At 37.5% G+C, this 14415-nt stretch overlaps 1 protein-coding gene across 1 annotated transcript in view; it reads right to left on the bottom strand.

Moving 5' to 3' along the window:
* STK3 (serine/threonine kinase 3) overlaps positions 1–14415 on the bottom strand; it is a 154708-nt gene that overhangs the window by 105719 nt on the left and 34574 nt on the right. The window contains exons 6-7 of the mRNA XM_085298254.1: positions 4472–4636; positions 3877–4044 (exon numbers count right to left, since the gene is read on the bottom strand). Coding sequence (XP_085154380.1) covers positions 3877–4044; positions 4472–4636 — 333 coding nt within the window. The remainder of the gene's footprint in view (positions 1–3876; positions 4045–4471; positions 4637–14415) is intronic.

Here is a 14415-nt window from a genome sequence, read left to right as displayed (position 1 = left end):
TTTCGAACAAACTTCATCATTAAAAATAAAGGCCAACACTGTGAAGTGTTGAAAAATACATCTACCAGCAGTTTCTTCCGTACCACAGCAACATGAATTATTGCAGCTGCCTGAAAAGCATGAAAGAAAAGAGGTGGATTTTTTTTGTTCGTGGAAGAAAGCTATTGGCATTTATCTGAAGCACTCCATACTGTGAATAAGAGTTAACTTTCCGAAGAAGAGCAAGTTTTTATAAAAGGTCAGGTTGCAGTTTTACCACTGGTCTACATGAATCTGTATGGAGTTCAGCTGTCAAACTGCAGCTGCATGTGCAACTCCGTTCTGCCCGCTTCCCCTCTCCACCTCCATGCCCCAGCACCTCCTCTGCCACAGTTCTAGCAGGTTTTTGTCACGTTGACTTTTCAGGAGATCTGCTCCTTTATCTAACTCCTTGTTAGGCCACAAAAACATTAGCATTTACTTAACAGAAAGTTCAGCAACTCATGGCTGGGATAGGCTGTTTCTATAATCAGCTGCAACATTTAAATTGGCTTAAATTGATCATTAAGAAAAAAAATCACAGCTTCACAGCAGCAAGTGATCATGACATTGCCTGAATATAAGAAAAATTGTGCTAAGGATGGTCCTAGAAAAAGGATCTCAAAACAAGCCATTCTTAAAGTTTATGATTAGCTTTATAGTAGAGTGTTAACCTACTTGTTAAGAGAAGCCAAATTTCAGGAGCTGGTAAACTATAAGTAAGTAAAAACTTCATAGCTTAGAAGAGTTGGTTTTGGTTGAACACGATGAATTTGAGAGCATGGCTTGATTAGAACAACTGAAAGATATTTCAAGGGCACATTATCAGTTGCAATGAAAAAAAAAAAAGCAAAATCAGAAGTACTATGGCAAAATAGTGCCAACCTTTGTGTTTCCTTTACAACAGAGGAGGAATTTGGAAACAAAAAAGAAATACTAGAGATAAATACTGTCCGAAGGGAAGAAACTGAGCAAAGTACCTAATAATTTGACATAAATACCTTAGTGGAACAGGACAGCATATATGCTGCAATGAACAGGGGACACAGGAGCATAGCTGTTAAAACATTTCACTGCACTTCCAAAGCACGACTTTGAATCTTGCTCTAGAGTCATAGTGAAGCCCTCTTTAGTTAGCTTAGCTGTAAACCGATAACTGCTCATCCTGGCAGAGAACCCAAGGCAGATGCAGACACCATCAGCCATATTAATCCCTGCTGCTTCTGCTACTGCAACAGTCATGGTTTTTAAACCATGATAGATGGGTTAAAATATCTACGTTTAAGTGATATCTCACTTAATAGCAAAATTGTTGCTATTTCTAGTAGCCGTATTACCATGTTTTATGGCAACCTTGAGGATGCCTGCATTTTCCACCTCTTTAAAACTACTTGAAAGTATTTCTGCTTTGAGGAAACATTTCACTTTCCAACATTAGGAAAGTACATCATTATCATAACATTACTGAAAGTATAAAATAACTCTGACATAACACATGAGGCATCCCATAATACTTGCATGAATTAAGTATCACTGTTAGTCTATTCGGCTGGCAGATGATCTCAGCATTTGAGCCTTAAACCAAGTATGACACCTTCAGCAAAACCTGCAACAAAATCTGCAGCAAAACCTCATTGATGATACTTATGCAATCATACACATTCGATGAGGAATACATAAACAAGAAATGTGCTATAAACTGCTAAAATTCCATTTTGCACCCCCACTTCTCACCCTTCTCCAAGTGAAACTAGTACAATTCTTTGGAGTAGCTGGAGTGTGGTTAAGGAGAGGAAGCTATGCTTGTTTGCATGGAATCTGCTATTTCCTCTCTGCCAAAACACTTGTTTAAAGTAGTCATGTAGTATTTCCATTAAATTGTAAACGCAGTTGACAAGGAAATGGCCTACTGGCAGTACATTACCTTTGTGGCAGTGCCAACCAGCCTACAGCAAAATAGTGCACATGATAATTTCAACATGCATTCCCAAGTAACAAAGTTGTACGTTACATAAATACCACAGAACCCCAGCAACATCAAAAAAAAAAGCAACGAAAATTTGCCCAAGCTTTCATGCTTGCCTATATCAATTCTATGTCGCAACTAAAACAAAGTAGGAAAGCATCTACATATGTCCAGAAGTCTTGTGAAGTTATATCATATAACATTGGAAAAACTATTGAAACTTAAATCTGTGTATTTCTTGTTAACCACTGTAACAACTCACTGATAAAAATTAAGAAAAACTAAAAGGTATCAAATATTCAAAGGAGTACTAACTGCATAGAAGTCCTTAAAGGCCATAACGTAATTTATTAACAAGAACACGTGTTCTACGGAACCCAGAATTGTTTTAATTTGGCCCCTGACAGCATTCATTTGATTACAAGAATTAAATAGATTCACAAGCTTTCAAATTCAGTGACCTTTGGCTTATAAGCAGCTATTGCCATGCTTATAAAATCCTCTCTGATAATGTACCCCTCCTTTTCTTCAGCTAGTACAACCACACACAATTATGTTAAAATGAACCCAGACATAATGAAGACAATTAATTTAAGGGTACAACTAAAAAAATCCAGCACGATCAAATTAATTTGTAGACAATATGGTTCTTAATAAAAGAATTTTAAAATATTAATTCATCTTAAGTCAAATTCCCCACTAAAAACAAGCTTGAGAGATGATCGTCTTGTTCTCAGCTTCATCTGAAGTATTGTCAGTTTCGATATTGATTTTAAAATGTCCAAATTATTTATATAAAATATCCAATTATTTAAAATAATTCCCGGGGGGGGGAAAATGGTGCAGCAAAAATACATTTTCTTTCCCAAATGATGTAATGTTTTAAATTACAAAATGGTCACTAGCTTTAATTGTACTGCACACTAAAAAAAAAAAAAAAAAAAAAAAAACAAAACAAAGCAAAAAAAAACCACACACTTCAGAAAAGGTCACTTTTCCAGTGAAAGCTCAGACAAACCAAAAACAAGAACTCAACTGCATGAAAAACACTTGAATTTACGTACGTCCTACCTTAACTAATCATGTATCTACAGTGCTTTCAGTACTGGTGATGGCCCTATATTAAGATCCTGATATCTGAGACATCAACAAAAGAAAACTAAACATATATTCTGGTCTGAATGCTATTCTTATAACAAAGTATGCAAATGGAAGAAAAAATACTTTAGCTATATAAAATGCCTTGTTCATACCAAATGGACTGAATATTTATTGATACTAAACCAGCACAGCTATTCTACAGTTCATTTCATAAAACCAAAATCATGATCAACAGCAGCAACAGCTACCCCTACATAAACATTTTTTCCATATACTTCTCCAAGTAATTTCTTTGTAACTTCTACTTCTCATAAAACTACTAATTCTATTTATATTTTATTTTGCAAAAAGTAAACTAATTCAGTACGAGATTTTAAGAGTCAGTAATAAATAAAAGCTGCTCAAGGTTATTTACATTAGCAGTGCTCATATAGGACAATCYTGAGTTCTTTTCTTGCCCATCTTTACTTCAAAACTGCCTTTCAAAGGAGAATGGCCTCTCGGTGATGCAATTCTGGAAATGCAGGCACAGCCTGACAGAGGTTTCTATATGTTGCCTTCAAGTCAATTAAGCACATGTGGCCTTAGTTTTCTTCCTCACGTAAAGACGAGAACACTCCAAAACCTTACAGACACATGTCAAAATACAGGCAAACTACAGTAAATAAGAAATGAGACAGCAAATGAAAAAAAAATACTACAACTTTGTCCATAAGTGTCCAGTTTTAAGATTATAAGATTAGGGGTTTTTTATACAACAAACAGGAACGTTCCCTCCCATCCGCACTTACCCTCATTGGATGAATATCAGCATATGGAGGCTTTCCTTCAGCCATTTCTATCGAAGTGATACCGAGGGACCAGATGTCTGCCACACAGTTGTAGCCGATCTCTTGTATTACCTCAGGAGCCATCCAAAACGGAGTTCCTATAACAGTATTACGTTTTGCCATCGTATCCTGCAATTACATTATTTGTGCAATTAAAACAGGAATGCTAATTTTCACAGACTTTTGACATTAATTCRATATTTAAATGTTCAATTAGTCACCCAAAGGTCAAACCGTAATGACTTTAAATCATGATCAAACTCATTCAGTCTGTCGGCATACTGAGGCCAAACAGGGCACAGTGACTAACTCTCAAATAAAACTTTAAAGCAGGATCATCCAGCATTTTATGTAAAACAGATTAAAATAATATACAATTGAGAACTGAATAGCCTTTCAATACACAAAATACRCATCATGACACAGAACTTCAGCTCTGTGGCCAATGCTGGCCACTTCTCAGACACAAAATTCAATGGAGAAGGAAAAGAGAAAAGCAAAAGACATGATTGGAAGTTTTAAAGCATTTGCAAATGATCTTTCCACATATACTTACTGTTAACTGGCCAGCAACACCGAAGTCAGCTAATTTTGCATGCCCCTCAGTGTTAAGAAGGATGTTTCCAGCCTTTATATCTCTGTGTATTTTTCTCATAAAGTGCAAATATTCAAGTCCTTTAAGCGTAGATTTAAGAATAGTTGCAATTTCATCTTCTGTTAGCTGCAAGAACACATAAAATCATTTTTATTTTCAGGTATATGCATCACAGAGTTTAAATATTTAAACTATTTCAGATGTGATCAGGTAGGCACTACATAATAGTTCTTATAATATACACACAAAAAAGTATATATAGACAGGAATATGGCCAAGAGCACTTACAATTCAAATATCTAATTTAGCAATTTGATCCACATAACTCGATGTGGATACACACCTCTAGAGTCCAATTAAAGCAAGTTAGCTGCAAAACTAGAGAAAGGACTGACTGATGCAGATTAGATGGCACAACAGGCAACACTCCCTTGCCTGTCAGTCAAAAATCATTACCCTTCAGACACTGAAATCTTTCATAAAAACTGCTGCACAGTTTCAACAATTCATAATTAACACCTATCACTAAAATCATATTAATTGTCAAGTTATGCATTACCTTTGTCAAAACAGCTAGTCACCACCGGACTAGATAGCACAGACCTGAATATTTCCCTAGAAAAAAAGATAACCCTTTCTCTATGCTAGAAAGTCAGAGCCATTGCTCAAGCATTCAGGCCCTGAAATTAAGCATTCGCACAAGAAACTAGCAGAGTCCTGCATTTGGAAAGAGATGAAAGGAATGCCAGGTTTTCTTAATTTCACCAACTCCCGCATATGAAACGCCTGCTAAGTCTACAATTAGTATTATCAAGAATCTGCTTTTGCCCATTAACAATTCCTAGTTGCATCACTTAGCTTCTCATTGCTGGCAATCTGCAAGTCAGAAAGGATGCATTAATAACTTCCTGGCAAAAAATGAAAAACAAAACAGAAGGCAGGGAAATACAGTATACAGAAAACAGCCAAGAAGTTATTTACCACAAAGCTTACTAAAAATACATTCATTAAGGACACTTGCTATTACTATCTGTAGAAAGACAAAGTAGCAAGCAGAAATATAAATAGTCATAAAACTCCCAATTACCAACTAGTTTACAGGCTTCACTAAAATTTTGTAAAGCAAGTTATTATTTTTTTAAGAATTTCTTTCAATTTTATACAGAGCACAAGTAAATGCCAATTTTTGAAGATAAGTATTTTTCACACCGCCTGTGCTCCATACTGATGCAAAACTGTAGAAGTACACGGATACAGATGCATCCTACAACCTTCCCAAAAATCCTATGCAGCCCTGAAAAAGCAGAACGAAGACCTCAGGGTACTGTTATGCTGGAAGGTGCCAATAACCACTGTCACCTCTTCCTTTGATCCACAGACAATCACAGAAACAACTCAGACTCGACGCCAGCCAGAGCTATGGGCTCTTTCTTCCACCACTTCTTCTGCTGCCAACCGATGCAAGAACGCTTCCTGAACTTCGGGGCTCTTTTTAAGTTACCTGCATCATTCTGCAATTGCTACATGACACCTTCACAGAAAAACACAATCATATTAAGTGTATGGCTTTCCATCTTCAGATATAAATACCTCATGCTTTAAAGCAGCTACCAAGAATCTTAATTACTTTGCTGTTCATGCAAAGTTTTCCTGTTAGATCTTAAGTGTAGATAATCCACATGAGCTACATTATACTATATTATGTACTATTGCACTGTAAGGTTACACAACTGAATTAACAGGAATCTTAACACAGCTGGCCCTGAACATATTCAATAAGTAAGAGACTCTACATTTTAATAAGCATAACAACCACTGTGTGAAAATATAACAACATGTGACTTTCAAAGTAGCTATAGCCTGTTAGTATCTTCTGTTCTCTAGAAAACATGAWGCTTACGTGTTCATACACCTATGACCATGATGAATTTTAAACAAGTTTCTTTATGTTCTTCAGGAACATGGCCTTCAGTTACCTCTGAGAATTAACCTAAAAGGAACTCAAGTTCTAAAAAGCCTCAACTCTAAAGTCAGTAAGACATTTTGCATATTTATACCCAGCATTTTTTCATATTGTTACATTTGCTGCTTATTTTTCAGTCAGGATGAACAGAAAGCTACTCTCAYAATTAGTCAGTGAGGCAAGACAAGGCATAATAAAATTGAATAGACACTGAAAAACAAAATCAAAAAAYTGAAGAGTAAACTAAAAACCACCAATAGGGAAATCTTATTAAACTCTGAGAAAATATCATAAATTAAATATTAAGAACTCTTTTGCTTGATTTTATTTTTTTAAGCAGACCAAACAAACTTCAGTTTAAAGGTAATAAGAAAAATGACTATGAAATATCTACTACAAATAAAGAGGTAGTGTAAACTAGATAGCCTAAAATATCTCTTTCATTTATTCYATTAACATATTATAGAATTCATACAGCATCACAAATAAATCAATAAGTTGCAAGTATCAACTGCCAACACACTGATATGYTTCTTCATTACCAAAGAAAACATAACATGGTACAAAAAAATGATACGCCTATTTTCATTTATCTGCTTCAGAACTACATGGACTACTAAATAAATCATCAGCTAGCACAACTATCTTAACCACTTTAGATTCACACAATAGGAACGTGTACGCTTCCTAAAGAAGTGCTCACAGAGAACCAATGAGAGTAAAACTTTTCCACATGCCACACCCCAGAAAAACTCAGATTTTGACCAAGATCCTAGAATAAAATACACAATTCATCCCATGTGATGCAAATTTTCAAAGAAATACAGAGAAACTATTTATGCAATTGAATTATTGCCCAGCTAAAACACATTAATTTTTAATATAAGAGCTAAGCAAGTAAACCTGACATTCTTAGACATACAAAAATATGTAAAATGGAAGAGGAATACTCAAGTTAGGCAGCAACAYTGGCTTCCAATTTTTCATTTCTCTACTTTCACAATTCTACATAGAMGGTAAATTAAGCAATAGCAATTTCTTCCAGTTTCAGTTTTGAAAATGCTGGATACACATCCACAACTTTCCTTCCCACTAGCACCAAAAAACCCACCAGCCAGTTCTCACGGTCACTGTGTAAGCCAGCAGAGTAACTCAATAGAAAGAAAAAAATGATTAATCAGCARGATTACCTGCACTTGAATTACTCATAACAAGTTTCAATTATTTAACAAACATAATCACTTCCCTATTCCTGCTTTAATCCAGTCCCATAAAATACGGGTGTGGAGCCAGGGCACAGTTACACACATATTTAACTAAATAGCAGCATCAAGCACCAGCCCTTCCTGTCACTAAAGCCCACAGCAGTCATTCCCACCCTGTGCCAGCCCCTCTACTGAATAATTATGACTGACCCAGATAAGAAACAAACCTATTCGACAAATTATTTTTCAACGCCATCAGTTCCCTAATTCAGTTCACAGCATAGCCAACAAGGGTTTAACAAAGGYAGGAGCTCAGGCTGGTGTTGCTTTTTGAACAAGCACATGTGCGACCATACCCAAAGATTCCCAGGGTCTTCCATGCCCCCTCCCTGTGCAAGCAGAGAAGAAAACTGAAGATGATGATAATTCCATGTGCCGTAGCCATCACTGACTGACTGCCTCTGCAACTCCTTATACATTCTCTGCCATCCATTTATCTCAGATATTTCTCAACAGTTCATCTTCCATCCTTCCATTTGTTGGCACACTGCCCTAGGCCTTTACTTGAGCTGCTTCTTTAAGCTCACTGCTATGCTGCTTCCAAGAACTGTTCACCATGATAACAGGAAACTCTTGTGCACAGCTCAAACAAGAAGGTTTTCCTGGCGTTGCTCTGCTCCCAGGGAGAGGAACTGCCCACCTGATCGGGAACCAAGTAAGAGGGAATTCAAGTTAACAGTTAAAGAGAACTCAAGAAAGAGTAGAAAGATACTCAAAGAAAAAAAGCCCGTATTACATGAGCTCACGTTTTCTGGGAAAGTACGGTAGAACTGTGATTATCTGARGAGTAATTCTGGATACAATTTACAAACTGCAAATACTCTTTCAGGAATAGTTTATGTTATGCTGAATATAACACTTTCTGTAAGAGCTTTGCCAAATACATCCCAGTTGAGAAATATTTCAGTATCCTTGATCTCTGATGTCTTCCATGTAGTTAATCCTGAACTAACAAGCACCAAAAGAACGATCCTCAGCATTAACAAACATGCAGCAAGAGATCCACAGAATTTAATGCCCATTTTGGTCTGGAAACAAGTGTTATYTTCCTTGTCTAAAATAAATATAAATTGTTTAGAAAGTTCTGCAAATAATGTCTCTCTTCAGTATGACATGCTCCTAAGGAGGTTAGTCCCTAGTTTTAGTTCTTGAAAAAATTTGTGGTTAAGCCACATCTTAGGGTCAGCTCTGGATAGAGGAGTGTTTTTGCAGATACAGTGCAAAAGCTCTCAGGAAGAAGCAGGTAGCAGACACTACGGAGTGAGAATCCAGGAAACCAAAAGTGAGTTCTAGAGTACTGCAGCCCAAATATACCATCTGGGGACCATCAGAAAGCTCCCCGTAACAAAAGTTAAAAAAAGTAAAAATAGATAAGTAACATCAATACACATCTAATGGTCAGAAAAACAGACAGAAGTGAATGTAGTCTATAAGAGGTAAACATTGTGAGTGATTTTTATCAGGAACAGTAGCAACAGGAAACAAGAGGAAAAAAGGAAAGCATCACAAAGTATCACAGTGCTCAGGTACTCACTACACAATCCCAGCTTTGGATGCCTCCATTCTATCCATTTATACTTTGCAAAAAATAAAACCATCATCTATATAGCTTGATGTAGTTTCTAAATGAATCATGCCTGCTTATATTATTGCTGCAAAACATGGCCTAGAATATACATAACACAGACAAATTATTTAACATCTTAACATTTAGACATATATACATGGAGTTCCAGTCCCATTCAAGAAATAAAGTGTGCTCACCTTCCCACACAAGATCATCTTTTCAAAAAATAACGTACTATAGTATTAATCATTAATACGCAATCACAACACAAAAGATCTTAAGTAGCTTTTCAGAATTATCTGCTTGATTTTGATGCAATTTAAACATTCAATTTTTTACCGAATATATTCCACCTAAGCACACCACTTCAAAGAGTTACAGAAATATGAAATTGTGCAGTAGAAGTACTTCTMAAACTACAGACAGTCTACCTAAGAACTATATTTTAATGCATATTTTATCATTATTTAACTATGACAGTACTGAGTTATAGGTACACCATTTCTACTCTTATTCAACACACAGAGCAGCACACAGCAAGACAGTCCTATATTGTTTCTGAAGAGGTAAGAAACCAAAACTGTCTACTGTAGCTGATTTTGCACAGCAGTAATGGTATTTAAGTATTTTGTATTGGTATCATTTACAACTAAATCATTCCGTATAGCAGGGTTAAGTGCATTTAGACCAGTTTGAATAGTTTAGGGTGTGAGGTTCCTTTTCAATTTAATTGACTGATCTACATTTAAGGCTTGTATGTCATCCCCAAAAAATAAAGGAATTCCTTAATACTTAACTGCTAAGGAATATCCAACAAATTAGCTGAGTTCTGTCCAAACAGAAGGTAGCCATTTCCCCCCCCTGTGGCTATAGTTACACTCTTCTGGATTTTGTAATGCATTCCATATTCCTAAGCTTTTACAACAAGGACATGATGCTGAAACTCAGATTACAGAAAGCATCAGAGGCATATGTCCTCATCTTTACAAGTTATGAAAAAACATCTTGATGGGAAAACTATAAAAATATATTATAACTTACAGCTCTTTTTTATACAGTACGCAGACTTGGTGGCCCATGAACTAACTTACACTTGGTGCAAACCATGGGGAAAGAAGAAGCAGGTACTTTTTGAACCTCTTGATTGCTGGAAGCAGCAAAGAGCCAAAGCATGCTAAAACAGATCCAAAACTTCTGATTCATGCTGTTCACAGACAGAGCCTACAAACATACATATAAACTCTTAATATCCACAGCAAAGTATTTCCTAACTAAGCCTCCTCCCTTCCTTCCCCTAACTTACAGGCTTGTCCTCATGAGGACAGTTAAAAGCTACTAGAGTAAATAGCATAATACTTGTGTCCCTGGAAATGAGTTCCAACCTACAAAGGAAACTACAAACTACAAAATCGGAACGTAATTTGGCTTGGCATAGCAAACAACTTGCCAGCTACTTAATACTCTGTATTCGTTAGTCTTAGCACTAGTTTGATGTTCACATAAAATTAAAGATTTTGACAACACACAGCATGATTTAAAGAAAAAAAACTATTTAGTATCTTAATACCTAGAATAGGTTACAACAGTGCTGCTATCCCRATCAGGCAGCAAGTATGCTTCTTATACTGTACTATTTCTGGAAGGTCAAGTCATAGGAATATTATGTTTCTTATTAGAGCAATTGACTGATTTGATGCTAAGATTTTAAATATACAGCACCATTCTTCCACCAGCGTAACATACTCTGCACCTTACATCTTCACGTGATTTCACAATCGTTATCTTCACACTTTGTTTCTGATCTTCAGTTATGTCAGYACCCTCATTTAAAATCCAGAGGAACATTCCTCTGCTTGGTGTCTTTGGCTAGTTCTCGTCCTGCACATGGACGTCCTTTTGATGTATTGGTAGTACCCTCCAAACAAGAGTGAGCTCTGAAGCAGCTTCAAATGCTTCATCATCAAAAGCACATTTAAGTTATAAATTACAATGAATGAGAACACTGAAGATGGACAACGCTACTACCTACACAGATAACAGTATCAACTATGAATAGTTGAGTCAGAGAGACCTGGACAGSCTGGAGAGCTGGGCAGAGAGGAACCTCCTGAGGTTCAAGAAGGGCAAGTGCAGAATCCTGCATCTAGGGAAAAAATAACCCTTGGCACCAGTACAAGCTGGGGGCTGACCTTCTGGAGAGCAGCTCTGCAGAGAAGGACGTGGCAGTGCTGGGGGATGACAAGTTGACCATGAGCCAGTAATGTGCCCTTGTGGCCAAGAGAGCCAATGGTCTCCTGGGGTGCATTGGGAAGAGCGCTGCCAGTAGGTCGAGGGAGGTGATCCTGCCCCTCTACTCAGCCCTGGGGAGGCCTCATCTCAAGTGCGATGTCCAGTCCTGGGCTCCCCAGTACAAGAGACATGGAGCTACTGGAGAGAGTCCAGCTGTAGGGCTGCAAAGATGATCAGAGGCCTGGAGCACTGGCCCTACAAGGAACAGCTGTGAGAGCTGGGGGGGTGGGGAGGGGGGGAGGGGAGAAATCTTATCAAGGTTGCCCAGAGAGGGTGTGGAGTCTTCTCCTTTGAAAAATCTTCAAGGCCCGCCTGGATGCGACCCTGTCTAACATGCTCTAGGTGACTCTGCTGAACAGGGATGATCTCTAGCAGTCCCCTCCAACCTTACTGATTTTGTAATATGGCCTCTTTATTTGCCATGAAAGTGGAGTTATCAGCATGCTTGGTCTAATCAGTTTTTTCATATGCAGTAGTCTGATGCTTCCAGGAAGTATCAGGTTTAAATGTGCATATATTACATATTAAACAGTAAAAACAATTCAGCTGACTTGTAGCCATTTCTGGGGGTGGAAGGTCCTCAGGAAGGAGAATGACTGCAAGCGGAGAACCTGGTTGGATAAGTTGTCTCAATGTAAGTGTATGATATGAGTCACACTACCTCATTCACATGTTTATTCCTATATTTTCTCCTGTTAGATGTGGAACACCTGTGTTTGCTATATATCTGATTTACTCCAAGTTTTCATTTTAAAGTTTGGCTTCACAGAATCAGTAAGGTTGAAAGGGACCTCTGGAGATCATCTACTCCAACCTCCCTGCTCAGCAGGGTCACCTACAGCATGTTTGACAGGGTTGCATCCAGGCAGGCCTTGAAGATCTTCAGAGAAGGAGACTCCACAACCTCTCTGGGCAACCTGTGCCAGTGCTCCGTCACTCTCACAGGGAAGAAATTCCCCCTCACGGTCAGGCAGAACTTCCTGTGCTTCAATTTCTGCYCATTGCCTCTGAAAAGAATTTGTCCTCATTCCCCTGACACCCACCCCTCAAGTATTTATACACATTGATAAGATTTCCCACCCCCCCAGCCTTCTCTTCCAGGCTAAACAGGCCCAGCTCTTGCAGCCGTTCCTCATAGGGCAGATGCTCCAGCCCTCTGATCATAGTGTAATCATTCTTTCACCAGCATAACCTATGAGGTTCAGACATCACTGACATTATAATCACATACTTCTCCCCCTTCTTCATTTATGTGAAGATAAGGCTGGACTGAGAGGCTGAGACATGGAGGAAGAGATGAGAAAGTCACTAAGACTCCTTTTTCAGTTGTAATAACTTATAAACTATACTTCAAATAAGGCAGGAAGCTACAGAAAGAGAATTATGGTTACAGCTCTAGCCTGAGGTCAAGGCTAGATTCCGGATCCCACTCTATCTGCTATTAACTTCAGTGAGACTACACCTTCCTGAAGCCAACAATTACTTGAGCTTCACTTTCAGAGCAATTACCTTTGAGGCTTCATTTTTAAGCAGTTTTGCACACTCCAAGTGAAGACAGTGCTCCTCAAACAAAATCACAGCCTGTATGTCTTGAATGAGACACAAAATTGTAACATTTAAGTTAGTTATTTGAAGAAGGTTTGTTATTAGATTTTCAGGAGTCAATACTCTTATGCTAAGGGTATTTCCTATACTAAAACTAAAGGGACACTTCAATATTATGGTAATGGGAGGAATAAGTACTCATTACCATAGAGGAATTACCAATTTTACTGAAGTATAATAAATGAGGCATAGGATCACACAGTATATAATGAAGGCAGTGAAGCAGGAAATATCATCATTCTTCTTATTGAACATAAGTCACYCCGCACACAAAATTTACATGAAAAATAAGCAATAGTAAGCACAACAATAATTCACAAGAACAGGGCTGCACAGATGTTGAATGGTGCTGGTATTTTTTCAGATTCGAGTTTTGACTACATAATCTCCATAAGAAAAATTTTGTAATGTTTCTTWCATATAATATGCAGACCCTGTTTCCTCATCCTTTAACTTAGCATTTTCATACTGGACAATATAGCACTAGTGAACCAGTCTTTTACCTGCAGTTTGAAAATGAGCCTAGCCTATAAGCAACGGTAAATTATATAATTCACATCTAGTGGCTCCTATAAAAAACTATTTCAGGAAATCACAGGTATCTCAACATTACTTGGCACTAATTAGCCAATTAGATTAGATTAGATCTGAACAGAATATGGAAATAAGACTCCTTAGACCYTACTTATCATTAACAAGTTTTAGTTCAAAAAAAAAAAAGTTCTCTAACCAAATGTGACCACAAACTCAGAACTAGTGCAGAACAACACAGAGCCTCTTCAATCCTGTACTACATGCAGATAACACAAAAAAAGTTTTTAACTACAATTCAGTAGCACGAAGTCATGCATTTGTCATGTCTGCACACAACTGCAATCAGCATCAATATAGTTAATTTGTTTCTTCAAAKTCATTTTCTGACCAAGTATTGTGATTAAGGTCAAAAATCTCAATAGAAATCCTATTCACAGATTATTCAAAAGATATACAGTGATCTAAAACATATGGGCAATTAGATCACTTGGCTCACAAACTAGGTAACTGTTCACAGCAGGTGAACTTTTGCTGCTCATCCACGTTGGCCCCAACAATACCAAGGGAGACCTCAAGTAATCAGCATGAAAAGAAGAATGGTCCAAGTAACAGTGAGTTTCATCATGCCWGTCAAGAGGAAAGCCTCACGCAAAAGCAGAGGCATCTGTGGATCAACATCTTG

Source organism: Rhea americana, unplaced genomic scaffold (assembly GCF_003343005.1).
Source record: "Rhea americana isolate MKP2758 unplaced genomic scaffold, rheAme1 scaffold_0, whole genome shotgun sequence".
NCBI lineage: Eukaryota > Metazoa > Chordata > Aves > Rheiformes > Rheidae > Rhea > Rhea americana.
This window is presented reverse-complemented; position numbering and strand designations above follow the sequence as displayed.